Below are 27,489 nucleotides of genomic sequence, written 5' to 3' on the forward strand. Positions count from 1 at the left end.
AGTAACCTAGTTAGGAGAAATCTCTTACGACCGCTCAGTTTAAAGTATTCTTTGGGATTGTGAAGCTCTATTAGTACCTTTGGTGGGAAACTAGATAATTGTGGTTTATCTTTTATTTTTGATTGATTTGATTGATTAACGGTGGTTGAACTTTGATTGCACCTAATTTGTTTATGCTTGAGAATCTTCTCTTCTGATAAAAGATTCACTCAAACTAGATCGAAGTTTCGATGGGGATCTTTAGATTGTTTGTAGATCTAAAGAAATCTTGTGATAATCCATTGTTAACAGACTCCGTTCTGTGCATGATTGATCACAAGAGATTCAAGTTGATTGTGTGTAGGTGTTTATTGAAGATCTAAGAAGATTTGAAGACAAATAAGACTTTGATGATTTCTGATTTTGGATTCATAATCTTTGATGTGCAAAGTACTTGTTTCGGTAAAAGAGGATCAAACTATAATCGGTTTATCCTTGTGGTAGATTAGATTGATTAGTTGTGTAGATCAACATCATTACAATTCTTTGTGATTAAAAGTATTGATTGCAAAATCTTAACAATTACTTCGGTAGTTGATAATAAGATAGATCTAAGAACCCGACGAAAGAGTTTATTGAGATAAACAGAAGAGCCTTTGTCGAACTCACATCACTTGGTTGAAAAGAGTTGATACCAAACAGATTTGTTGTTCCTTTACTGTTTGGAATAAGACGTATCGCCTACTGCACGCATATTCTTCTTCAGACGAAGAACCTCTACATGTCTCCACAGATCCGACCGGGTAAGACACGAATCAACCATTTTCCCCCTTGAAGCTTTTGGTACAACTGGAAGAACCTGACGGAAATCACCTCCCATAATAATAATCATACCACCAAACGGATTCTTGTTACCCGTTATATCTCTCATAGTTGTATCAAATGCCTCGACATAATACCGATGTGCCATGGTAGCTTCATCCAACATAATCACAGTAGCTTGACGGAGAAGATCAACCAACTTGTCATTTTTAGCGATGTCACATGTAGAAGTTGTTGCTGGGGTAAAAGGAAGCTTGAATCTCAAGTGTGCAGTTCTTCCACCAGGTAACATAGTAGCCACAACTCCAGACGTAGCTGCTGCTATGGAAATACCACCATTTCTTCTTATGGTCGACAAAATAGCACGGTAGAGAAAAGTCTTCCCGGTACCTCCTGGACCATCAACAAAGAAGACTCTGCTTTCTTTTCTTCGGATGACACCCATAATTGAATCATAATCCTTAGACTGATCTTCATTCAGCTTGTCTGATAAGTGCATAATTCATATGATTTTAGTGTCCATTCCATACTTGTTTTAGCTATTATTCTTGCATATTTTCGTATTATTAGTCTTGTTTTCTCTTGTTTGCCTCTATTAGGTGAATCATATAAAAAGGAGCTACAAAGTGCTGAAAATAGCTAAGAAGAGAATTATTCCAAGTGTGGAAGAAAAGCAACGAAAAGGAGCAAAACACACATAATCAAGAGAAGGGACAAATACCGATCTTAACTCATTCAAATTAAGTATTTCTCATCACCATCTTGAAGAGAATTGAAAGATAAAAATAATGAAAAAACAATGAGGTCATTCCGAGTTCGGATGAAGAAGTTGTGGCCAAAACATTTTTATTGAAAACCGAAGATAGTGCAGTCCGCGAACTGGGTTTGCGGATGGGGTTCGCAGACTTATTTCCGAAAATTTATGCTGGATTTTGAAGTTTGCGGACTAGCTTCGCGCACTTAGCAAATAGGAAACGTGTATTTACTCCTTGGAAGGCCTAAGGGAACGTTTGGGAACGTTAATTCGTTATTTTGGGTCGGGTTCTTGAACCGAACCCAATACGTGAACGCCAAGCAATGTAAAACATAAAAAAGGTATTAGGTTATGTGAAATCATATCATATCATTAGGTCACGAAATCTTTAGGGTTTGGAGAGAAGAAACATCACACGGAGCGATTATCAGTCGTAACGTTATCTCTTTACTTTTCTCATATGTATATCATGGATGTTTCTACATCCATGAGTAGCTAAACACCTATTGATTGAGGATGAATTCTAAGTTGTAAACAATATTTGAGTTATTATATTAATCTACTTTGAAGTTCTTTATATGATTATCGTTTGTTTATACTAATTAATATTTATGATTGATTGATAGATTGTTTAGGTGGCCAACTAAATTGATTTGTTGATTAAATCTATTGCTAGTATTGAGTTAGGAGATAAGTAATCGTCGAATAACTTGTACACAAGTAGAGAACACAAAACCTTGCAGAGGGATTCTGTGGAGCGATTGTGTGTATGAACAACACTAAAAAGTGGACCTTGATCTAAGAGTCTAACTAGTAGGACCAACCTATAAATTCACAAAAGATAAAACATTCGATTGGATTACACCTTGAGTGATCTACTACTTGGTGGTTCGTTGAATAGAATCTGGTAGGCGAGAACTTCCGTATCCAGTGATATAAGGGATTTAGGGAATAGCACTGATCTAGCTGTTATTCTACGGTTGGTGATAATCTATGATTAACGACGAGTAGGCAATTATAAAAACTCACTGACGGTTTATATACGAAGAAGGATTCCTAGATCATATCTCTCTCTATTGATTACAATACAATATTATTTGCTTTGATTATTTATTTTGTTCACAATCTAAAACAACCACCCCCCCACCATTGTGACACTTTGACAACTAAAACTCACTGCTCCTCGTTGGAACGATCCTTACTTCCATTATATTACCAGTTAATTGTGTGGAAATAAGATTATTAATTTGATTGCACTTACGACACGCATCAAATATATTTCCTTGTCAAACAAAAGATTTTATCCTAGTTCATTTTCAGAGCCTACGAGTACAATCTTTGATTGGCTTGAGATCGTGAGAGTTCTCCGATATGCAAGATAAAGAAGTCACAAACATCTTCGTCTCACTGTTTGTGATTCCTCGACAAACCGCCTGTGTAGTCAGGAAGGATTGTAGAGAGGTGATTGATTAATCTAGGTTGTTCTTCGGGAATATAAGACCGGATTATCAATTGGTTCCTGTTCACCTTGATTTCATATCTTAAGACGGAACAAAACCTAGGGTTTATCTGTGGGAGACAAATTTATCCTTTGATAGACTTTTCTGTGTGAGACAGATTTGTTTATTATCAAGTCTGCGATTTTGGGTTGCAACAACTCTTGGTTATGGGTGAGATCAGCTAAGGGAATCAAGTTCGCAGTATCCTGCTGGGATCAGAGGCGTAGGAGTACAACTGTACCTTGGATTGGTGGGAGACTGATTGGTGGGAGACTGATTGGGGTTCAACTATAGTCCAGTCCAAAGTTAGCTTATAGTAGGCTAGTGTCTGTAACGGCTTAATACAGTGTGTCAATCTGGACTAGGTCCTGTGGTTTTTCTGCATTTGCGGTTTCCTCGTTAATAAAACTTCTGGTGTCTGTGTTATTTCTTTTCCGCGTTATATTTTATATAATTGAAATAATACAGGTTGTGCATTCGTGACCATCAATTGGAAATCCAACCTTTGATTGTTGATTGATATTGATTGATCCTTGGACATTGGTCGTTCGTACCGTCCAAGTTATTCCTTGTATTTGATAAAGACTCTCTATTGATTTTAGCTTGAGTAAAAATCAAATCAAGAGAGAGATATTAACTCCTTGAGATACTTTTATCTAGATTGAGTCTGAATGTCTAGTTGATTCTCTAGCAAAGTATTTCGGAGTTAGTCCATACAGATTGCTAAGCGAAATATTGGGTGGTGTTGTTAGACCCCCGCTTTTTCAATTGGTATCAGAGCACGCAAACACGTTTAAGGCCTAACAAGTCCATGTTTGTAGCGATCTGACTCTATATACAGAGGTGCTATCTCTATTAACGTACCACCAGTCTTCGATGGCTCCAGTTACTTATGGTGGAAAATTGATATGCGAGCTTTTCTTCAATCGCGTGATTTTCAATCATGGGTATATGTAGTTAATGACTATGATGCTCCCGTTGTGGCAGTCGGTGATGTAAACGTTCCCAAACCTATTGGTGAATACACCGCTGTTGAGATAACTGCTGCAAAGAAAAATTCTGACGGTTTGAATGCTATCATACATGCCATCACCCCAAATCTTCAGCATCATATGACAAACTGCACTAGATCTAAAGATTCTTGGGATATCTTAGAAACCGTATTTGAAGGAAACTCCAGTGAAAAGGATGCTAGGCTTCAAAACCTTAATTCCGATTGGGAGAACCTTCGTATGGCAGATGAAGAAACATTTGATGAGTTTAATCACAAAGTGTCTGAAATTGTTAATGCATCTTTTGCATTGGGTAAGACTATTCCTGAAAAGGACATTGTGATGAAAATTCTCAGATCGCTTCCATCTAGATACGAGTCTAAGAAGCATGCCATCGTTGAGGGGAATAACCTAGATAATCTTTCCAAAAACACCTTGGTTGGAAAGCTTAAGATCTTTGACCATGAGCATACATCCAAAGTCGGTAAGGATGTTGTCTTTAAAGCACAGAAGAACACTAAATTACTGGTCAAAGGTAAGAGTGTTCATGTCTCTGAGGATGATCAGTCTGAGGGTGATTTTTCGGATGAAGATCTTGACAAATCAGTCTCCTTGATCACAAGACAGTTTAGGGATCTTCTATTGAAGAGAAGTAAACGGTTTTCAAGAGACAAACCTAAGTCATCAGACAAACCTCACAGTCGCGTACCTTCTAAAAACAGGGATGCTGACGAGGACATGCCTCAGTGCTTTAAGTGTAAGGGTTTTGGCCATTTTGCTAACGAATGCCCAAATCGTAGAAAACACACTGGGAACAAAGGTCTAGCTGTAACACTTGATGAAATGTCTGAAACCTATGATTCCGATGAAGATAGGAAATCAAGTGTAGGGCTTCTTTGTGAAAACATCGATTTTGATACTTGTAGCAATACATATATCAACCTCAATGGGTTCGGAGAAGAGGGAAACCCAATCAAGCTGGAAGATTCTTTGAATCCGATAACTGGAAATCCTGTCAGTGATGTTTCAGGATCAACTGTATGTCTGTCTGCTTGCACATCTCAGATGCCTGAATACTATCCAAGTTTGACGTGCTCGTTTTGTTCGATGAAGGGACACGAACTATCAAGGTGTTACAAATACAAGCACCAAATAAGGCAATCTAGCAAACTTCAACGAAAAGCATATCGATTATCAAGGAAGCTGAAACTTGCTCAGAAGACCATCGAGGTATGTAGGGTCTTATCTTCGTCTAAGAAGTTGGTTTCCAAGGATAGAATAAGACCATTTGAAAAGAAAATATGGTCAAATCGTTTAGACAAAGATCAGATGATTCCTCCCACGAGGAAAAAGATGGACAAATCGTTGTTCATCGCAACACAACTTGATTGTGTTGTTGAGAAAATCTTGTCTCATGTGCCTGTTCGAAAAGAGATAAGATTGAGTGCTGATCCAGGCTTCAGAAGAGTTTCTCCTTCGTTTCTTATTTTTGTTATTTTTTGTCTATCAAATAAAAGAAAGGGTTATTATCGACAATTCTACTCTTTATAGGGTTTTAGAGTTTGGCGTATACAAACCTGTCAATAGGTTTCGAACCCTACATTCCTTTTTCCTCTTGACATCCTATATAAAGACTGCTTGTTGAGTTAAGTGATTCAATCACACAAATCCAGTTGTTTATAACTGTTTTCAAAGCACTATGTCGTCAGATGGAAAGGATGTCAACATGATTGTTAAGTCTTCAATCATGGAAAAAGAAAAATCTCTTATCTCTAAGTCCATGAAAAGAAAAAGAAGGAATACAAGAAAACTCAGGGTTGTTCCTTCTAACTCTCAGAAGTTTTCCGATGTTCTTGATGAGTTAAAGGAAATAAGAAGGGAGATTTATGAAATAAAGACGTTCGTGTCTAAATCTTTGGAAATTCAGAGGTCCCTAATTCGACCTCTTCAGCCAAGACAGTTCGTGGGTATTGACACTTATCTCCGTGAACCTTATGTCCCAATGGTTGTCGATAACAAGGAGTTCGGGAATGATAAATAATTTCTCAAAGAAATTGTTGCCTAGTATATCTTCTTTTTGGATTAGTTGGAAGAATAACTAGTGCTTTCAATAGCGATGATTGTGACTACACATAGCTATTTTTTTCCATCTTCTTATGTTATTTTTTAGGTTTATTGGTTTTTAAATTCTAAAATATTTGGAGGATGATGTTATTGCATTATTTATCGTTATGATTTTGTGATATTGCAATTTAATTATGGGATATGTATTGTTTGCGTCCGTGAACTTGAAGGTCCCATATGCTGTCAAAAGTAAAGTTGTTCATGAATTGGTGTTAATGAAAGGACGGATGAACTTTTGAAAATTACAAAAGTTATTCCTATGCATTCATGTACTTGGTGTCTTTTGTTTGACGATAATTTGTCCTTTCTACACTTGGACTACTTATTATGATGTCCACATTCATCATATCTTCTTCGAGAACCGGAATGGATACCTCCTCTTCGATCAGATCAGACACCTGTAAATTATCGTCTAATATGCCGACAGTTCCTGGAAGATCATAATCTTTTAGGCGCTTGCCATGTTGATGAAGCATTTGACCCAGCTCTCTGAGAAGACGGTCTGATAAGTATGCGGAGCTTGTATCACTTGAACTTGCATAATCTTCAACCACGTCGTTGAAGAATTCGTCCCAGAGCTTTCTGGTGTCCACTGAGTTGCAAAAAACCAGTATGCTACAAAAAGAGTTCACAAAGAAAATGGCATTTTATTTGTTGCTGCTTCGGCCATACATGCCCTCAAACTGTTATCATTCTCTAACAATCTTCGTGCCTCGGCTGCACTTTTGAATGTATGACATCTTCTGTCGTCAACTGTCAACAAATATTTGTATGAAGTGGCACCCCTAACATGCATAAGTATGAGCCTCAGAAAAAACCTTTCAGCTGCAATAGGGGGTACAGAATATACCCTACCAGTGACCCTCTGTTTTGTTCTTCTTCTCTGCCATTTCATAATTGCTTTAGCCCATGTGTAGTGTTCAGGAAACTAACGGTACAACCGTCGCCTAGACATAGGATCACGTGCATTTGTAACAAATTATTCAGCCAACATCGTTTTGGAATTCCATTCATTTTCCAAGACCTCATCGACTGTTTGATGCTCGTATAACAAGACATTATTTTGTTTGGGAAGATGCAACTACAATCGTTGAACTGATGGACACATCTTATTCATCGCAAACCTGTATATTCTCCATATTACCTATTGAGCGCACACCCATCTTGCATTGATATAACGTGTTACCTCGTTATTCTCGGATTCTAGATGCACTGGTTGCACTCGAAAGGAAATACAATCTGGGCCTTTGTAGACGTACTTGTAAATATACTTCACACTTTGGACAGTGGAACAAACTTCTACATTGATGTGGCAATCGTATTTCTGAAGAAGCCAAGAATTGTGAGGCACCACAAATTTGTTATCCGCTATGAAGTTCTTACTCATTGGTATAGTATTTCCATCATCTCTCCTCTGGTAGACTGGGTAAGCATCCTTGCCTTGCACGGTACATTCAGAAAACTGTTTCGGAAATCCTCTCTTGCACTTACCTTCCCTCATGCACTTGCTTCCACATGGACCATGAATCATCCATTTTTTCACACACTTATATAACTCGGGCTTCTTGTTCTTATCAGGGATTTCTGCTCTAACTATGCGATCATAATCATCAGGACCTTGTAACTTCTCTTCTTTTTCCAAAATGATCAACATATGGACATGAGGTAGACCTATTTTCCGAAACTCAATCACGTGAACATGAGCATCTAATCTTCCTAGTACATTATTGTTAAATATATCTTCTTTCAACTCTTCAAATTTAGCACAGAATACTCTAGTTGGTAAATCAGGTCTATCTGATGCAGATTGACCGGGACGTAAATTAGCTACAATCTCGGGCCAAAATGGATTGCAAGTCATTGTAAGAAATATATCAGGCTTCCCATATTTCTGTACCAATGCCATCGCATCTTGGTATCGCTGGTACATATCATGCGACCCACCAATGTATGAAGAAGGTAGTACTATCTTCTTGCCTAGTTCGTCTATTAAGACAAAAAAACGTATCAAGAAGCATGTTTGATGTTCTTAGGATATAAAATTAAAAACATACCAAGTATATCGCTTTCTTTTAAAACGAAAGTGGATTATGAAGCTTTCAGTTTGAATTTGATTTTAGGAAGAGAAAAAAAGCGCATATGTATTCAATTTTTAACTTACCTACGCTGGTTTCGCCAGCTCTTTGTGCATCTTGTAGTCCTTCATAGATTTCCGCCCTTATTTCCTTCTGATGACCTGTAATCCATCTAAGTCTGGAGGAGTCAATTTTAACCCAATTATCCACAACGTACGGTTGCAACAATCGTTCACCTCGAAGAAAAAGTGAATCATGATTGTTTCGGATCTGTACAACAATTAAAAGACATAAAAACACCAAAAAAAATGATTAAAAATGTGAGTTTAGGACTTTGGATTTATAGGATGTATTACTTAATAGCTACAGAAGTAATATTCGGAAACACATTAAAGAAGATATTATGCAGGATATAGTGAACGATGTGTCATAATTCAGGAAAAACATGAATTCAAAAGCTTTATTAGTTAAAGAATGTTTTAATACCTGCAAAATGTACGAATAATATCCACGACATGACATCTTTCTTCCATTTGCATCTTTATTATTTATGTCCCACCCGTAGCTTCCATAAGGGAGTAAAAGTGGATATTGCATAGGATCGTAGTTACCACCTGTCTCGAAGACCTGTAAGAGATTCCCTCCCGTTGTCTGCACTACCATTTCACGTTCGGTATGTTTGTAACTTTCATCATATATTGGCAACCTTGGAAGCACTTGGAAGAGTGTACTGCAACTGATCTTTAGGTTGCTCTTTAATAATCAACTGGCAATCCAAAATATCTTCTCGTTCTGAACCTTGATGAAAAACATGGAAAGATATATTGTGTCTATTAAAGATTTCCCTTAACAGCTTTAACACATCTCTATCCAACACATAATTACCTTCTTTCATCCTCCACTTAATCTCCTGATCTGTGTCATAAAAATATATTTGTATATATCGCGGTCGAGGTGCTTTATCCGGAGGTAGAAGGATACCTATCCTATGGTAAATCTGGCCTTGAATGCGGAAAGTATAAACTCCTTCAGTACCATCGGCGAGATCCTTATCAAAGCAAACCCCCATCGAAGTAAGTGAAAAACAACGATTATAAGATCTGATGTTGATCCTAAACTCTTTCCCTCTTGGTCCCTGATCATCAAACAACTTCAGAAGTTCTATAGGTGACTCAACAAATGGTACGATGGAAAATTTTTGCTTGACATTTTGGACATGTTTCTGATGGCGGCAAATGGTACTTTACAAATCCAACTTGGTAAGTAAGTCCCCTTGCACAATTATGGACGAAGATCTTCCCACAACACTTCGACGTGGACGACCTATTCGTCTTCCGATCTGACTTCCTTGTGGATTTGCTGTAAATAAATCGAGAGAGCTCAACATCCATACATATTTATCTTAGAAAGCAACCCAAAAACCTTACAAATAATTCAATAATTCCATTTCAGAAAAGTAAAAAAAACTCACATGTTGCATTTTGTGTATGTCGAGATTCTTGAGATTGAGTCTGCGCCATAATTCGAGGGCTTCTACGCAGATTCAATGCAAGATTGTCATCTGTTGCTGCATAAATTGAGCAGGTGAAAATAACCATTAGGTCATCGCAAAAAAACTATGAACATCGATGGATATATTCTAAGCCAAAATATACGTAGATAGCGATGTAAGAAAGATATGACTATTACCGATTCTATCATGTATATGTGGTGGTTCTCTATGTTTAGGATGTTGACTGAACCTTGGACTTCAGCGCAAGGGTAATCGGGTGGCATGAATGCTTTCTCCGCGATGTGGTGCACTTACTTGATGCAGGGCAATTTCTGCAGCAGTTTCTCCATCATCGGAGCTGCTATCATCTGTTGAGTCATGATTGGTTCTCTCTTCAGCAGGACGAATAACTATGCCTCACGCCTCTTCTCTTCCAGGAACATAGCTGTTGGGTCGGCGTCGTTTCTATTTTCCAATGTTTTTTGTTAACCATAAGTCTAAATTCACATCATTTTGACTTAAATCCTAAAACTGAAATAAAGAGAAAATCTATTTTGGCATCTCAAAAGAGGAATTTGTACATAAACATGTAATACACTATAAACTTCTGATTAAAATACTGAATTGCATATATTTCTATGGACAATTTGTATATACTACTACACATTATCATGCGTGCTGACCATGTGCATGCTTATGAACGCACGAAAACTATAGACTAAAGGTGATGTTTTTTTTACCCCATGAACTTAATCAAATCTAAAGGCATTTAACTCTTTGTGTTCTTTGAATTGCATAAACGTGTTAGCAGCAAAAAGTTAGATCCCTATGGATCTATCCACATAATTATTGGAGATGAAGGCAACAAAAAAGGCTCAGATCACAGGAATACTTCTGTTTTGATGCTTGTTGTTTCTATCAATAAAGACAACTTACGTCTAGGATGTTATTTTTTCTAAAAGTATCTAAATGATGTAACAGATATATTCGCATACCTGGTATGGCTCAATCGTTTTTCCTTTTTTTTTTCGGGATACCTCTGCGGTGTGCTCATCTTGGCTCTGAAATCTAGGAATGCGGCATGGAATGATTACGTTAGCATTACGAACTCATGTTCTTCCCATTTCAGTTGATTCATGGCGTGGTTCAAGGGTCTGTTGTTTTCATTTTCAGTCACTAAACTTTATTAATAGATGCAACGTGTAGTTTAACACCACATGATAAAATCAAACTCAATGAGGGTGTGTTTGGAGATGCTAGATGTATATGCAATATAAGAGACATACCCTTTTTGAGAAATCTCCTCCACTGCAATCTGTACATAATTCCTTGCTGGTCTCCGCGTTACTTGTAATTTGTGTTGCTGTTTCCTTGCCAGTTGCCTCGAGGACATGAATAGGTCCAACCTGAATTTTAAGGGCATTATTTAATAAAACAGAGAAAGAGCATTTGATGATGACTTTACAGTATAGCTAATGTTGACTTACGAAGAAATCTACGCGGCCATTCTGGATTCGGATAATGGTTGTCGTTGTTTCAGATAAAGCAAACCTTGGAGTTGCAAACACGGATTTAACAGTTGGATTAATCTCCCTATAACCTTGAGTTGTGGGCTTCAAAACTGGGACCTGATCACTCTCCATCCCTACATAATCATGATGTCGAAACCAAAACCAAGGAAATGTCAAAACTAAAACAAAAGTACCAAATATATGAAAAAAAGGAGAAATTTCATGTTAAAACTAAATAGAACAGTCAAAAAGAAAAGGTCTGATTGGAATAATACAGGAAAATAGAGCTTGTTTCAAAGCTGCAGTGGAACTAAATATAGTTGCATGTGGTATCCAGGTTGCTCAATAAGATGCATCTGGAACCAATAACAACATTAAAATCTACTTGTTTCAGCTTCCCCTACTTGTTCCTTGGTCATTATTGCATCCAATTCTTACACTTAGTTTGTGTAGTCTTCCTTAGGTGAAACTATATGATAACCTTACACTATTGCTGGATTTGGTAATCCAACACTTGAGAACGAACTTTTTAACGGATATTAATAAATTGACACCTCTGTCAGTTTGGGAAGTAGATATTGAAGCACCGGCAGGACTTGTTTCTTGCTTCACATCTGAACTTCTCCTTGCTCTATCTGCAGTGCGCCGCATTTGTAATAGAAGATTCCGATGTTGCAGGTCAACCTCATAATGTCTTCTCTTGTTTGTTTCATAATCTGAATCCATATCCTGGGAGTTGATGCTTACTTTGCCACTCTGATCCAGTACACCTACATCAGTTTACTGATTAGCTTGATAAGCTTTAAAATTGTAAATTTTAATATAAATGTAAAGTCATTAAGTTAGTAAAACCTGAATCAACAAATTGTTGTTCTCCATCATCTGAGATGCTATCATCAACTGACTCATTATTGTGTTTCTGTCCAGTGGAACCATTAACGATGTTACCCGCAGTGTTCCTGCCAGGATCATAGTTGTTTGCTCGACGTCGTTTCTATAATCAGAAAGGATATCACAGAGTTATTAGGTGTATTGCTTTGTCCAGGTCTTCTTTATACCAATACTTGGGGAAAAAAGGATATTTAACTAAAATGAAACAATAAATGGTCACTGTTATGCGAAGAAACATATTTATAGTTGGGAAAAAAAGAATATCACATTCAGAATTTTAACCAAAATGTAGCAATAAACGGTCACTGTTACGCGAAGGAACATACTCAGAAACATGCTCAGTATTCAAAAACATATTCAGAAGTATGTGATACTGTGAACTACGTTGTATAAATACACATACCTGAGATGGCGCAATCGACTTTCCCTTTCTTTTTCGGGAGGCCTCTGCAGTGTGCTCATCTTGATGCTGAAGTTGCTCGACAACTCTTATCTCATAAGTTGTACGACGTTTTTCAAGCATCTGTTGTTTCTGGTTTTCAGGCATAGAACTTCCTCTTTCCCTTTTAGCAATACGAAGCTTCTCTAACTGAAGCTCTCTCTGCAGATGAATTTCGGGGCTTCGCCTAGGGATAAAACTTGATTCTACTTTATGTTCTCCAGCCGAGACTTGTAAGCTTGCTTCATATGTAAAAATTTATAGTAAAATAAGGTTACGTAGTTACATCCTATGAGTATAATGGGAATTATAGGATGAGTAAACTTAAAACTTGTACCGGCTTCATTAATTTTTGTCTTCCGAATTTGATAAGCAGCATGCCGTCTTTCATTAAGAGTTCTGTTATTAAGAGGGAGATAATGGATTTGAGGAGGTAAGGATTATGAGGAGGGAATTAAAATATGAGGGGAGGGATTGATCGTTTTAAAAATTGTTAAAATATCTATTATGTCCTTGAACTTAACTAGAGCTAAGATTACTAATCATAGATCTCCACGCCCCTCTATAATATTTTTCTTTCTCTCAATTCCTATCGTGAAATAGAAGAATAAAAAAAATGATGGATTCTTAACTTTGGTAGATGGTATGTATGATTAAACTCCCCAATCATGCAGTTCATAAGAACACGAAGTATTTTTATTATGAACTGATTAAAGAGTTACTATTGAATCAGTAAGTTTAGGATTATGATTCGAGGGTATGGCTGAACTAATAATCGGTCAGTAATGTATCAGGTGAAGATGTACACCTTTGTAAAAAAATAATAATTGATGAATGGTTGTCTATAACGAATTGCACCTATTCCTACTTTACTGTACTTCTCCATATCACGCATCCTCACCCATGATTAATCCTAATTCAATTCTTCAAAATGATGATCACACTTATGAGTATTTTGACAAAAGAAATAAGGTAATCATTAATCAATCGGTCGCTTTTTATGAGAAACCTAGGGTTTTTTGAACGAAGAAGATAAACGCATCAAACGATTTGGAGAGAAAGGTTAGATTAATTAGGGTAAGGCTGGTATCTTATAAATATTTATTTTTCCTGCTTGGATTCTTATTTGACCGAACATTGACCATATTTAGACAATTTCTTTCCCTCCTCGTATCCATTCTTTCCATCCTATTAACAGGACTCTTCATTAACCGCCTGTTTTTGTTGTTCGGTCATTTTCTCTTGTCTTGCTTTGTATTGAGCTCGCCATAGTTGTTTTTTCTTTGTAGTCAGATCAATGAGTTTTGGGCTTCGACGTACGTTACCTTGGGATGCATCCATCTATCTACAAATTAATCAAAACGAAAATGGATTAATTGAAGTTAAACAACGGTACTCTTAGGATGTATACAAACAGGTAAAAGAGTTGAAGTTAAAGACTGTGAGTTGTTTGAAATAGAGATTTAAACTCGATAATTGGGAAAAGAAGAATTGAATGTTGAGAAACATAAGTACCTGTTATGCGATCAACTTTATATTGAAACTGGGAAAATTCGAAGCATTTTCTGTTGTAGAGAATTGAATTTGGTTGTTTTGTGTATAGAAGGAGGAGGAGGGTAAGGGTGGTAATTACGAATTGAAATTGGAATTGGTGTATGAATCTTAATCAAAATTGGGAAAATTAAAGGTTGGCAAATTTTGCATCACATTAATCAGCATCTTAACCCTGCAAAATCCAAACACAAACATGTGAGATACCGCTCCAACTGATCCTTTCGGTTTGCTGATGTATTTTTTTTTCCGTTTCTTTTTCATTTTGTGACATAAAGTGGGAGAAATATTTGAAGTATACGAGTGATTTACAATCACTGAGAAAAGGATATATGCGCTGAAAAATATATACTTAACAAAAGAGTAAAGCATAGGCTAAGGGGGAGAAACATATAATCATGCTATGTAGTATTACACACTACAAAAGGGGCATAACAAAGATGTTCAGATTGAATTTCTATCTAGCTTTCCTTTAGGGGGAGTAAAGCTTTATTTATTCAAGTGCGTCAACAACGACATTTATATTTGAATATGTACAGGTTATTGTGCTGTTGAAATTTAGAATCAAGTGTATGAAAAATGAGTTTAAGAGTTATTATATATAATATCTTTATTTATTAATTCATGTATTAAAAATAGTATTTAAGAGAATTTATTAAATAATCCAATATTAATTAATGGAGTTTCTACTGTATGAATATCATGTACAAGTACTAACTTGTCTGTAATGATAAGAATTTCATGCGGATAATGATTCTTATAGTTTAAAAGCCTAGTTATTCAACTAACTAGTTTATTTAGTGTCTATCGTTAATCGCTCATGAATAACTGAAGTAATTTTTATGAGTATATCTTCGGTAAACTCTCACGAGATCATAATCCGTCCTTTAAAGTTTTCGTATGACTTAATTTGTATTATGCAATTTTTTCTATTTTATTTCTTAATCATATTATGTCATTATATGCCTCAAAAGAAATGAGAATGATTCTTATATTGTTCAAGTCATGAAGTACTAGAACAGGACAAGATCTGTATTCATGGGGCGCGATAACATGTGAAGAAGGTTTCTAAAGAAAAAAGAAAACAAAATTACAAAATAAAAACTCGATCCTAATGACCCGACCAAGAGTGGTCGATAGATGTTGGACAGTCGTTACATATAACAGATTATAAACTAAATGTCCATAACAAATTAGAGGAGGATCCCTTCCCCTTTTTATTCTCACGTTATCTCACACTTTGGCCGATATTTTTGTGAGTAAAACCAAATGGTAACGAGTTTGCAACTAATATTTTGTGGATATGTTCCTCTTACATAGTCGTATAACACCACCACCTATTACTTCGAAAATGAGCCGCCGAAAATCAACGGATTTTTAATCATTGAAATTAATCTTGGTGGATGGTGATTGGTGGTGTAAGAGGCATATACCCAAAATATTAGCTTCAAATCCGGTGCCATTTAGTGTTATTCATAAAATAGGCGTCCAAAATGTGAGGTAGTATGAGAATAAAAGTATGAACGGACCACAAAACCTCATTTTGACTAAAAAAAAAAAGAAGGTTGTTCCTCTGGGTCTTACAAAGGATGGCCTTGCATCAGGGTGTGGGACTGTACGTTCGTAAAAGGAAATGCGGGAAAAATGCATTCAGTTTTGTTTCAAACACCTTGGGGTAATTATTTTTGTAACTTATGAAAGATCACTTCGTCAAAGCTTTACAATGAGAACATTTTTTCTTAAGTATAACTTACTGGTTCACCAACATTAGACTTGAATGAACACTTATACCTGCATTGCAGTTACACTTCCGAGGTATGTGTTGGAATATATGACACATATGTTAGCCACCGAGGTGATGAGGTGGTCAGTTCGCATACCTGCATTCAACGGACGTGTGAAGAAGTTATCTACAAAACCAAGTCGTGTAGAAGATTATGTACTCTAGCTAGAAAACCCTGTAAACTAGCTGGATAAGTTTAGTTTACCTAGTCAACAGAATTTGTTAGTCTAGGTTTACTGTTTTGTTCAATAATCCTATAAATAGGATTCATCATGTAAATATAAATTATCCCCAGAACATTAAGTCTGGAAATCAATCCAATTCACCCTGCGGGGTTCTGTCAATGGATGTAGGCGTTAGTGCCGAACCACTTTAATCATTGTCTTATTTGATTTCGTTTTCCATGACCAATGATCCCTCGATACCCATAATTTATTAGTATGGACTTACTTTCTAAATAGTTTTCGTATCAATTGGGTTTTCTCTATTGATGTCAAGACTAATCTATGGGAATGGGGAGACAAAAACACAAAGAAATCCGAAAACATAATTAGGAAGTCATGGAGCCTATTTCCTTTTGCTATCTGGTGGTGTATTTGGAATGAACGCAATGCTAGGTTATACAATAACTTAGCTAAGGTTTCAAATCAATTGATTGTCGATGTTAAATGCTTGTTGTCCAATTGGGTTTAAGTTCTAACATGTTTTCTGGTTATAATTTGTCTAATTTGCTATGTAACTGGGTGTAGTTGTGCACTCATCCCGTAACCTTTTGAGTTTTTGATGTCACTATTTTGGTACACAAAAATAAAAGAAACTTGAATTATGCCAGAGAAAACCCAAGTAATCTTGGCTTCTTAGGAAAATTGAAAAGCAAATGATTACGGAGAAATGCCAACTCATCTCGACTACGACCTTGTCTCAACAATGCAAATTCTAGTAAATAGACATGAATTGTCTTTTGTTTCATGTTAAGACTGAAGTGCGTACATTTAGAGAGCAAAAACAAAAACAGAAACAAAAAAAGATAGATTCCAAATGGGCTTGTTATTCTTGGCATAAGAACCACTAGGATTAGATTCTGGAAGAAGATCGGCCTCTACCTTGAGATAAAAATTCTATGCATCTGAATTTCGAAGTCACATTAATTTCTTGGCCTGGCCACCTGAGATATACCCAGTCAAAATATGGTACACACAAGACGAGGTACCATTACAGCTGACGCCTTCATGAATTCAAGTATACTAGATAAACTACCTTACCAGTTATCACTACGAAAAAGAAACAAAAAAAGCTGTACCCAGAATCAACCCCAAGTTACAGCCTGGGATAGCCCTCAGCTCCGTCTCCGGTTGGTATGGAGTCACATGTGTTGCAATGGTACTAGGCTCATGCTGTATGGCAATACCATCGGATTGATGAAAGAGTTAGGTCCCAAAGTGTCATAGGTACACAACTCCTTGAGCTTCCCCGTTTCCAAGCGATAGGAAACAATCATAGAGCACACCTTCATTAGCAAGAGCCCATCCTGAAAAGCCAAAGGATCCATATACGGGTTCTGGTCACAGGGATTTTCCATTCTTTCTGCTGCACTGAAGATGATTTTTGGATTGTCTTGCTCCATTGTGTCCAGAGAAATACAGCTCTCGAGTACCCATTCAGATGCATAATAGTTCTCCAAAATCCAAACTTGCATTCCCGTGTTCTTAATCGTGATATAGTAAAGCTGCCCATTATACTCTCCTATGCAACCTTCGGGTCCTTCTTTGAATGGATGCCGCCCAACTGGTATATTGATCAATTGAGATGTCTCATTTTCCAAATCAAATGCTAGGATCACATCCCCATCAGTTAGCCAGTATAAGATTCCACTGACATAAATTCCAAGGTTCTTAACCAGGCTATACTTGCATAAACACATATCATCCGATGTTTTCCATTTCCCGGTTCTGGTGCAGTAGATATCAAACGAATAGATGAAGTCCAAATCATCATGATTTTCATATTCTATTTCCAAACGATGCAAGTTCACCAGTCTAAATTCTGAAGAGCTGCCACTAGGAACTAATGCAAGTCCCATGCCTCTCTCTTCTCTATCCCAAGACCAATCGAGCTTGACCCATTGCCTGCTAGCCGGATTGCAAACATATATTGCAGAGAAGGACTTATTAGTCTTGCTGTTTCTACAACAAATAAGCCCATTGCTGGAAGCCATAAGGACAACTTTCTCAGGTAAGAAATCCAACACTGTCTTATGAATAGCTCTTATTTCTTCTCTGTCAACAGGGATATAGCTTACATTATCAATATCATCCTCACAAGTCTGAAATCTCCCTTGGAAGAAGAATCCTGAAATAATGGGTGTTGATCTTTGGGAATGAAGCTGCATGAAGGATAGATCAGAGAACATATTGCCCCATTTCTTTGACACAAGCTTCAATTCAAGCAACGATTTTGTTCGCAATCGAGAAAGTACTTCAAAGCTAATATCTAAATTTGACAGCCCAAGCACCATCTGAAAATGGCAAACAAAACATGCTTAGAATAGATCAAGACACTGATGGCTCAAACTCCACTTCTAACTACACCCCTAATTAGCCCATTTCAATCACTTATCATCAATCTAACCAAGGAAGCAGTACTAGATCCAAAATCCAACTAGTTTGACATTTGTCACAAACCAAAAAAATCCCTAATCATACTTGCATCTAAGAAATCCCCTAAATTTGTGTAAAGCATGCTAATGATACAAACAACAAAAAACTCCAAAAAGAAAAAAAAAATCACAATTTTTATGAAAAAAAAAGAAACTTTCTGTCTAAACAAAAATCAAGGACACAAAAAGAAATCAATAACATTAGTACTAGCAGGATGTTCACAACAACCTAAGATCACAAAAGATCTCTATGCAAAGAACAAATAACAGCTTAGACCCATAGAGACGCATTTATGGCAAAATAAAAAACCCCCAAGTACATACTACTACTACTACATTTATGTTTTCTTAAGAAAATCAAAAAACACAACTTTTTTGTTAATCCATGGCATGCAACTCAAAACCCCTGTACCTCAAACCCATAGCATCACACCACTTATGATTCCAACTCAAAAAAACAAAACCCATGCAAAACATAAACCACCCTCTGATTTTACTTAAAGAAGTAAAGATTTGAAGGAAGTGATGAACATACCTTAGCAAAGAAGAAGATCTGCAGAAATGGGAAAGAAAAAGGAAAAGAAGTGAAGAATTTCCAAGTTTCTTAAGAAAACCAGAGATGAAGAAGAAAGAGATGAGCTCTAGAATTATTTGTAAGGGGTGGTGGAAAAGCAGGGCAGTATTTATTTTTTGAGGTGTCAACAACACAGCCTAGGTAATTGCTTAGCAACAACAATGAGTCCAAAGATGAAGAAATGCAGCAAAAAGAAAAAGAGAGCAAATGCAGCAAGGGGTGGTGGAAAAGCAGAACGCAGCAGGTTGCTATTTCTGTTAATAATTTTTGGAATCTTGCCCTTTGGTTTCTGAAGCTATTCGTACAACGCCCATGTCTCTAAGAATATTTTATAATTTACGTTTGATAGCGAGTCAGGTTTTGAGTCAGATGCATGAGCCAAAACGCCAAAATGGGTTATCAGAAGTAGGGATGGACTGAAAGTTGGTAAGAGCTGAGTCATTTATATGGCAAACTTTTTTGTTTTGTCACTGTACACTACAGTAATTTTCATTAGGACTTGTTTCTGGAATAAGGGATGGGTGGTGTACTGTTTTTTACCTTAAGAAGACTGGTTTAGCTGGCATGCATGCTTGTGTTGTTGCACTCAAAAACCAATGTGTTGTCGATTGGAACGTCTAATTAAGAGACTCTAAAGCACTGGGTCTCATCTCATTAACCGATAGAAAATCTCATATACACCGAGTCACATGACCTTATAGCCGGATCTACCTATAAACGATATCTCTTACTGTATATACCTCATATGCAGTGAGTCCTGTGATGAGTGCGTTTGTGTTGTCACTCATTTGAGATGAGTATTATAGTATTCTCTAGCCATCCGCTTCTTGAAAAAGGGCAGTTTTTCTTATTTTGGTAGATAGAAATAAACGCTCATGGCGTGATACCGGTTTTCTTGAGAACAGCATAGACCATCATATATTCACGATTTTCTTATAAACATCACCTCACCTATGTACAATTAGTGTGCCATCATTTGCCACATTGATTGTGTTTGGTCAGATTTTTTTTTTGCAAAAATGGTATCAGGCAGAACGGAAAATAGGTCATTTGTCCAAAAAAAATTTAAAACATGGTTCAAATGGACGAGTAAAAATTAGTATGGGTGAAATGGACAAAAAAAATATAGCAAGGATGAAACTGGATTCATCGCGGCTTAAACTTACAAAATAGCAAGGATGAGGCTGGATGTATCCTGATATAAATTAAAAATAATAAAAAAATATTTGAAAATGAGTAGGATAAAACTGGTTACATCCTGTCTATTTTTATATTTTTGTCCATTTGAACAGTATCTTTTTAATTTTTGTCCATTTAAATAGTATCAAAATGTATAAATCTTTTTCACCCAGAAATTTTTGATTTTGGTCTTTTTAACCAATTTTGTGTAGGCAGGAAAGGGAGTGGACGCGAGCTAATAATACTAGTAGGCACCCAGTGATGATGAACTGATGTTATTAGTGATGTAAATGTGCATATGGAGTTATGAAGACTCACATGGTGGAGCCATGACCATTAAAACTAAAAAAGACGACTTTAATTTGAGAGGTAATGCATGTATTAACGATTTATTACAAAAGAAATTAATCGCCTAAAGTTTCCTATTTCGCCTAAAGTCTAATCTAAAGTTTCCATTTCACAATATAACGAGGCTGAACATTTTTGCTTGTGTATACAGACCAAAAGGGGCCGGCAAGCTGTCCCGAGAAAATAAAGATAAAAGGTCGAAATATAATTAAAAGGTACTAACAAAGAGTAATTTATGAAGAGAAGTAACGAACTACCAACAAGAGTGCTAGAGCACTGCTCGGTCGAAGTCGCAACCGTTGTTATCTCAAGTTGTTTGTCAAGTTTAGTTGTCAAAACTATAAGCCTTGATTTCTATTCTACTTATAGCTATGTCTCGGATTATGATAGAATGTGTAGTTGAGCTTTAGACTTCACGGTGTTCATCGATTGAAGACGAAGATCTACTAAGGGGAGCTTGGAGGAATTTCATCAACAAAAGATATGTGGAGACTTGAACTCATCTATCACTCAGAAGTCTATTCTATTATAACTCCTATTGAGACTAAGTCGTATAGCTATACAAACTTTACATTATACACATTTGATATTTCGAGCTGAGTTTAACTCGCTTATATCTTTCTCGAAATATGTATTGGAAACTTTTTTGCTTCAACTATATTCGTCATTATTGTTGACGAAAGTCAAAAGATGATCATGTGAAAATCACCTTGTAACATCTTGCATGATTTGTGTGAGACAGTCATTTGATGTAGACTCGGAATGTTTCATATTGATCATTCGATCACTTGAAAATTGCTTATAAGCTAATAGTTTTTGTGAGACAGCTATTGTCGTCTTCTAAGAATGTTTCAATGATTGAAATGGGAGTTTAGAACAATTAATCATTGTCTGGATATAGCACAGTATGCATACCCGTATGCAATCTGTTGTAAGAATAATTCAGGTCCGGGAACAAAGTATACTTACCCGTATGCGAACGGTTTTAATTATCAAAGTCCGGGAACTAAGTTTGCGTACCCTTTTGAAAACTGTTTCACCTGAATGCGGTCTAGAACGACAGTATGCGCACCCATTTGCGAACTGTCAGAAAAGATCAAGTCCGGAACTTAAGTTTGCGTACCCGTTTGCAAACTTATGTGGTTAAGTTTTAAACCCACGATATGGCCCACAAATGATAGAGAACTTCCTCTTCAAAATTCCAAAAGCGCGTTCTACATCCTTCCTCACTATCATTTGGCTGTCATTAAAATGCCGGTATGAATGGGCTAATGCACCGGCAGGGGGATGAGGGTAATATTGAACCAAAGTGGGCCATTTTGGGTAGATACCATCCGCGAGATAATATCCATGAGTGTACTGATGGCCATTGATCATGAAACGGACTTGGGGCCAAACTCCACACTTCAGATCTTCAAACAGATGCGACTTATACAAAACATTAATATCATTTTGTGAACAAGGAAGACCAAAAAAAGCGTGTCATATCGAACAATCATAAGTGTTAGAGCATTGCTCGGTCGAACTCACAAGTGTTGCTATAACAAGCTTGTTGTCAAATTTAGTTGTCAAAACCATATCTTGATTTCTAGTCTAAGTCTCGGTCTAGGATAGTGGAGTTGAGAAACGAACCAGTCATCATTTGCATTCTACCGTTTGACGGCGAAGATCAACCGAAGCTTTTGGTGAACTTCTGAAAAAGCGGGGGTCTAACAACCACACCCAATATTTCGTTTAGTCAATCTGTATGGACTAACTCCAATATATTTCCAAGAGAATCAACTAGACAGTCAGACTCAATCAAGGAAAATATATACAAGAGTTATATCTCTGTTTCTCAATGTAATCAGCAAATCAGACAGATAGACTCCGCGAGCCTGATTATTATGAGAAACAACTTGAACGGTACCAAAAACCAATGTTCAAGTATCAATCAATATATATCAACAACCAAAGGCTGGATTATCTAACTGATTGAACTATGCACAACCTGTGTTTCAATAATATAGAAAATATAATGCGGAAAATAAATAACACAGACACCATAAATTTTGTTAACGAGGAAACCGCAAATGCAGAAAAATCCCAGGACCTAGTCCAGATTTGAACACCACACTGTATTAAGCCGCTACAGACTCTAGCCTACTACAAGTTAACTTCATATTGGAATGTAAGCGAGCCCTAACCAATCTCACACTGATTAAGATACAGTCGCATTCCTTACACCTCTGAATCCCAGCAGGACTCTACGCGCTTGATTCCCTTTGTTGATCTCACCCACAACTAAGAGTTGCTACGACCCAAAGTCTAAGACTTGATAAAAAAATCTATCTCACACAAAAAAGTCTATTGAATAGATAAATCTGTCTCCCACAGAAATACGTACGAGTTTTTGTTCCGTCTTTTGATAAATGAAGGTGAACAAGAACCAATTGATATACCGGACTTATATTCCCGAAGAACAGCCTAGTAATATCAATCACCTCATAATAATCTTAATCGTATGGTAACGGAACAAGATATTGTGGAATCACAAAGAATGAGACGAAGAGCTTTGTGATTACTTTTTATCTTACCTATCGGAGATTAAATCTCTAGAAAATTATAGAGAAGATAATACTCCATACGATAGAACAAAGTAAGATCAGAACACGCAACTACAGAGAAAATAGTTGGGTCTGGCTTCAGAATCCCTATGAAGTCTTTAAGTCGTTAACCTATAATGGTTTTAGGAAAAACCTAGGTTAAAGGAGAATCGACTCTAGTTGTAACTAATATCACACAAGAGGTGTGGGGATTAGGTTTCCCAGTTGTTATAGTTCTCCCTTATATAGTCTTCAAATCAGGGTTTGCAATTAATGTTACCTTGGTAAAAGCATTCAATATTCACCGTTAGATGAAAACCTGATTAGATTCAAGCTAATATCTTTCAGTCGTTAGATTGTCTTAGCTTGTTACACACAAATAAATGTACCTTCATTTAGATATAGATTACCGTACCTAAACGTGTACACTTAGTTGGCTCAACAATAGTTAATCGAAGTTAGCCATATGAACACTTTCATATCAACCTTGTTCATATTAATCCAACTAGTTCAAATGACTCAAATGAAACTAGTTATAGAGTTGTTCAATTGTTTATATTCTCATAGAAGTATACAAGACACAATTGAAGCAAAACCGGTTTTGATTCACTCGAATCAATTCATGAACATTATAGCCACGGTTTGCAAAAATTGCATTCCTTATTATATAAATGTATTTGTTCATGAGTATGTAAACATACTTAGTCGATTTTAGAACTAAACCCACTTAGGTATGCAAACAGGTACGCATACCTAAGTTCCCAGACTTGGTCTTGTTCGTCAGTATGCAAACGGGTACGCATACTATCATTCATGACCAAACTCAGTTGAAATCGGTATGCATACGGGTATGCATACTATAGTTTTCGGACTTCAATTTTTGAATCAGTACGCATACGGGTATGCATACTAAATTCCCAGACTTGGAATACACTTGCAACAGTTAGCATACAAGTGTGCATACTGTGCAATATCCAATCAAAGGTTAATTGTCCTAAACTCCCATTTTAATCATTGAAACATTCTTAGAAGACGAGAATAGCTGTCTCACACAAACTATTAGCTTCAAAGCAATTTTCAAGTGATGAAATGATCAATACAAAATATTCCGAGTCTACATCAAATGACTGTCTCACACAAATCATGTAAGATGTTACCAGGAGATTTTCACATGATGGTCTTTTGACTTTGTCAAGAATAAAAGATGAACTTGGTTAAAGCGAAAGCCTACCGACACATATTTCGAGAAATATGTGTATAAAGTTAAAATCGGCTCGAAATATCAAATGTGTATAAAGTAAAGTCTATATAGCTATACGAATTTTGTCTCAATAGGAGATATAATAGAAATAGACTTCTGATTGATAGATGAGTTCAAGCCTCCACATACCTTTTGTTGATGAAGTTCCACAAGCTCCCCTTAGTAGTTCTTCGTCTTCAATCGATGACCGTCGTGAAGTCTAAAGCTCAACTACACATTCTATCATAATCCGAGACATAGCTATAAGTAGACTAGAAATCAAGCAGGGCCGGCCCTGGGCCCATTCATGCAATGCATTGCATTGGTCCACAAAATTTAGGGGGACACATTTTGCATGCACTTCCCGATAGAAAAAAAAAGTGTTTTCTGCAAATCAAATTTCCCAAAGGGGTAAAAAATAATTTGTAAGGGGCCACAAAATAAAATATAGTTAGTTCTGTGAACAAGACAGGTCTTCCTCTTATCAAGGAAACAACGTCTTCCTTTTCTTTCTTTTTTTCTTGTTAATATCTAGAAAAAGAGCTTAAAAACTCTAAAAAGAAAAAAAACAAAGAAGAGAAAAAGAAAGGAAAAAAAAACTAGGGTTTATTTTATAAATCAATTTCATTAAGATAATTTCTTTGTCTTGTTCTTTTGATTTCTATGATTTTGTTATTTTGATTATTGTTGTTTTTGTTGATGGATTTAACCCTAATACTCTATTTTGTAAATTGACATTGCCTATTTAGCCACTTTAAATTGAATTTGATTCATTATTTATAAGTGAGCCATTAAAGACTACTAGTGGTTGTTATTTATTAGCTCTTGGAATTTCCCATACGTGTACTTTCTATGTAGATAATTTATGTGGTTTTTGGTTGGTTGGTGCTAAAATCATGAACTTTTATTTTGATTGGAAGGGTCAAGGGTGTCTATTTGATAAGTGCCTAGACATGCGAATAATTAAAAAATGAAAGTATGATTCGTTGTGTCAGTTTCACTTCACTTGTTAAGTACTCTTAATTTTAGATTGTGACTTCAATCTCTTAATTGATTGTGATCACTATTTCTGGGTATCTAATACAGTATTGTTCGTCTGTTCGGTTGGATTAATTGTTTCATGTGTAACAACACACCATTGCATTCAATATCTTTTGGTATTTGACCGTGACTGAATTCTCAATGTTCTTTCGTACAGGGTCGAGGCTTCTAAATATGCCTCCTGTTCCAACTAGGAAGCATGTTCATGGAAATAAAAAGCGTAAAAAAGATAAAACCATGACAACAGTCATAAAGTCCCAAGAAGGAGACATAAATAAACACTTTCAACCCATTGCAGCCAATGCACCTGGAGCTGGAGATGAAACTATGACTGCTAATGATGGTAATGGAAGTATAAATTTTTAAATTAGGGGGACACAAAAATTTTCTTGCATAAAGCCACCAAATTGTCAGGACCGGGCCTGAAATCAAGACTTATAGTTTTGACAACTAAACTTGACAAACAAGCTTGAGATAACAACGCTTGCGAGTTCGACCGAGCAGTGCTCTAACAACTTCATCAACAAAAGTTAAGTGAAGACTGAACCACCTGTTTCTCAAGTTATATTCACTTTTCTATCTCGAGACGATTTTCGCATAACTAATTAGACTAGCTTGCATAGACAAGAATTTCGAGTCGAGAACTATTTATTTAGTTTACGAAATTTCTCAAAATATAATGACTAAGCTAAATGAATATTTGTTCATACTTGATCAAATTTGGTGGAGAACTATTTATTGTTCGGAACCAAACAATGATTCAAGTTTATCGTTCGATAATATCCTGGAACATTGATGTGTCATTGATGTTATTCATGAATGTTTTGAATCGATTTAGAGAACATAAAACTACTATATTCGGAATACAAGACAGTGTTATCAGTCTTACAAACTGAGAAAACGGTTATATGTCTGAAGCCGTATTACATGTATTCGTCACGTAACAGAGTAGCTATATATCGACTTTCTGATTTGTTTTTTTTTTTTGATAAACAAGGAACCTTTTCATTAATGGGAATTCAAGGTTACAATGAGTTCAAGATCGACAATAAGAGAATATAAAGTAACAAGAACATACCGTAAGAGTACACTACCGAGAAATCCGACAAGAGAAAGAGAAGGATTACCCTCTTTTAATAGTGTGGGATAAAAGTCATTTGTCGGAGTAAGAAAAATACAAGTATGAATAAGATCCGATTAAATCGGAAGAAGGATGGTTTTTCTCGGAATTAAATTCTAACCATTTGGTTTGTTTTTCTTCTTTAGAAAGAAATGCTCCAAAAGTAGGAGTGATTTGCTCAAATCTCTTGTAAATAGTGATGAAGCTTCCGTCGTCAAAAATACCACTGATGAAGATTTTATCGCCGGATAAGTTGATGATAAAGATTCCGATGAAGAGTTCGTCGCCGGAGACAACAAAGATGGATATTTCGTCGTTGGAGAGCATCATTATTGATCTTAGAACTCAACCCAATAACCCGAAATCGCCATTAAAGCGAAGATAAACCTCAAAAGAGTAGATAAAACCACCAAAACGGTGTAGATAAGTAGAAAACATAATAAAAAATGAAACTAATCTACTAACTAACCTATAAAGCAAGTAAAAATAAAGAACTCTGCTCAGATCTATTCCAAAAATAAACTAGATCTGAGCAGAGGAGGGTTGTTTTTGATGGTTTTGTTGGAGAAGAAGAATGAGTGGGAGAGAGGAGAGAGAAGAGTGGTAAAAGGCTGTCGAGTTTCCTTTTACTTTCTGATTTGTGAGATATGCATACTCGTATGTACATCATGGGAAAATTTGTCTATTTCATGATCCAGATAGGTATGTATATTCGTATACAAACCCTTGTGGAACTGTGGTAAGGGAACCAGATTCAAATGATCAAACCGTTATGCGAGCCAAAACATTTATATGTTCTAGAACCAGTTTAGTACCAAAACCGGTACGCAAACT

The 27,489-nt window shown here is 36.3% G+C and overlaps 2 protein-coding genes across 2 annotated transcripts; both read right to left on the reverse strand.

The window, feature by feature from the left end:
* Nucleotides 1-694: 694 nt before the first annotated feature.
* LOC113295958 (ATP-dependent DNA helicase RRM3-like) lies at nucleotides 695-1,300 on the reverse strand. The gene has a single exon (XM_026544284.1). The coding sequence runs from the start codon at nucleotides 1,298-1,300 to the stop codon at nucleotides 695-697; it is 606 nt and encodes a 201-aa protein (XP_026400069.1).
* A 15,671-nt stretch (nucleotides 1,301-16,971) lies between these two features.
* On the reverse strand, nucleotides 16,972-19,426 carry LOC113293365 (F-box protein At5g49610-like). The gene is made up of 2 exons (XM_026542022.1): nucleotides 19,104-19,426; nucleotides 16,972-18,427 (listed from the first exon to the last, which is right to left on the reverse strand). Exon 2 carries the CDS (start codon nucleotides 18,425-18,427, stop codon nucleotides 17,276-17,278), a length of 1,152 nt encoding a protein of 383 aa, XP_026397807.1. The 5' UTR covers nucleotides 19,104-19,426; the 3' UTR covers nucleotides 16,972-17,275.
* Nucleotides 19,427-27,489: the final 8,063 nt, after the last annotated feature.

Source organism: Papaver somniferum, chromosome 7 (genome assembly GCF_003573695.1).
Source record: "Papaver somniferum cultivar HN1 chromosome 7, ASM357369v1, whole genome shotgun sequence".
Taxonomy (NCBI): Eukaryota; Viridiplantae; Streptophyta; class Magnoliopsida; order Ranunculales; family Papaveraceae; genus Papaver; species Papaver somniferum.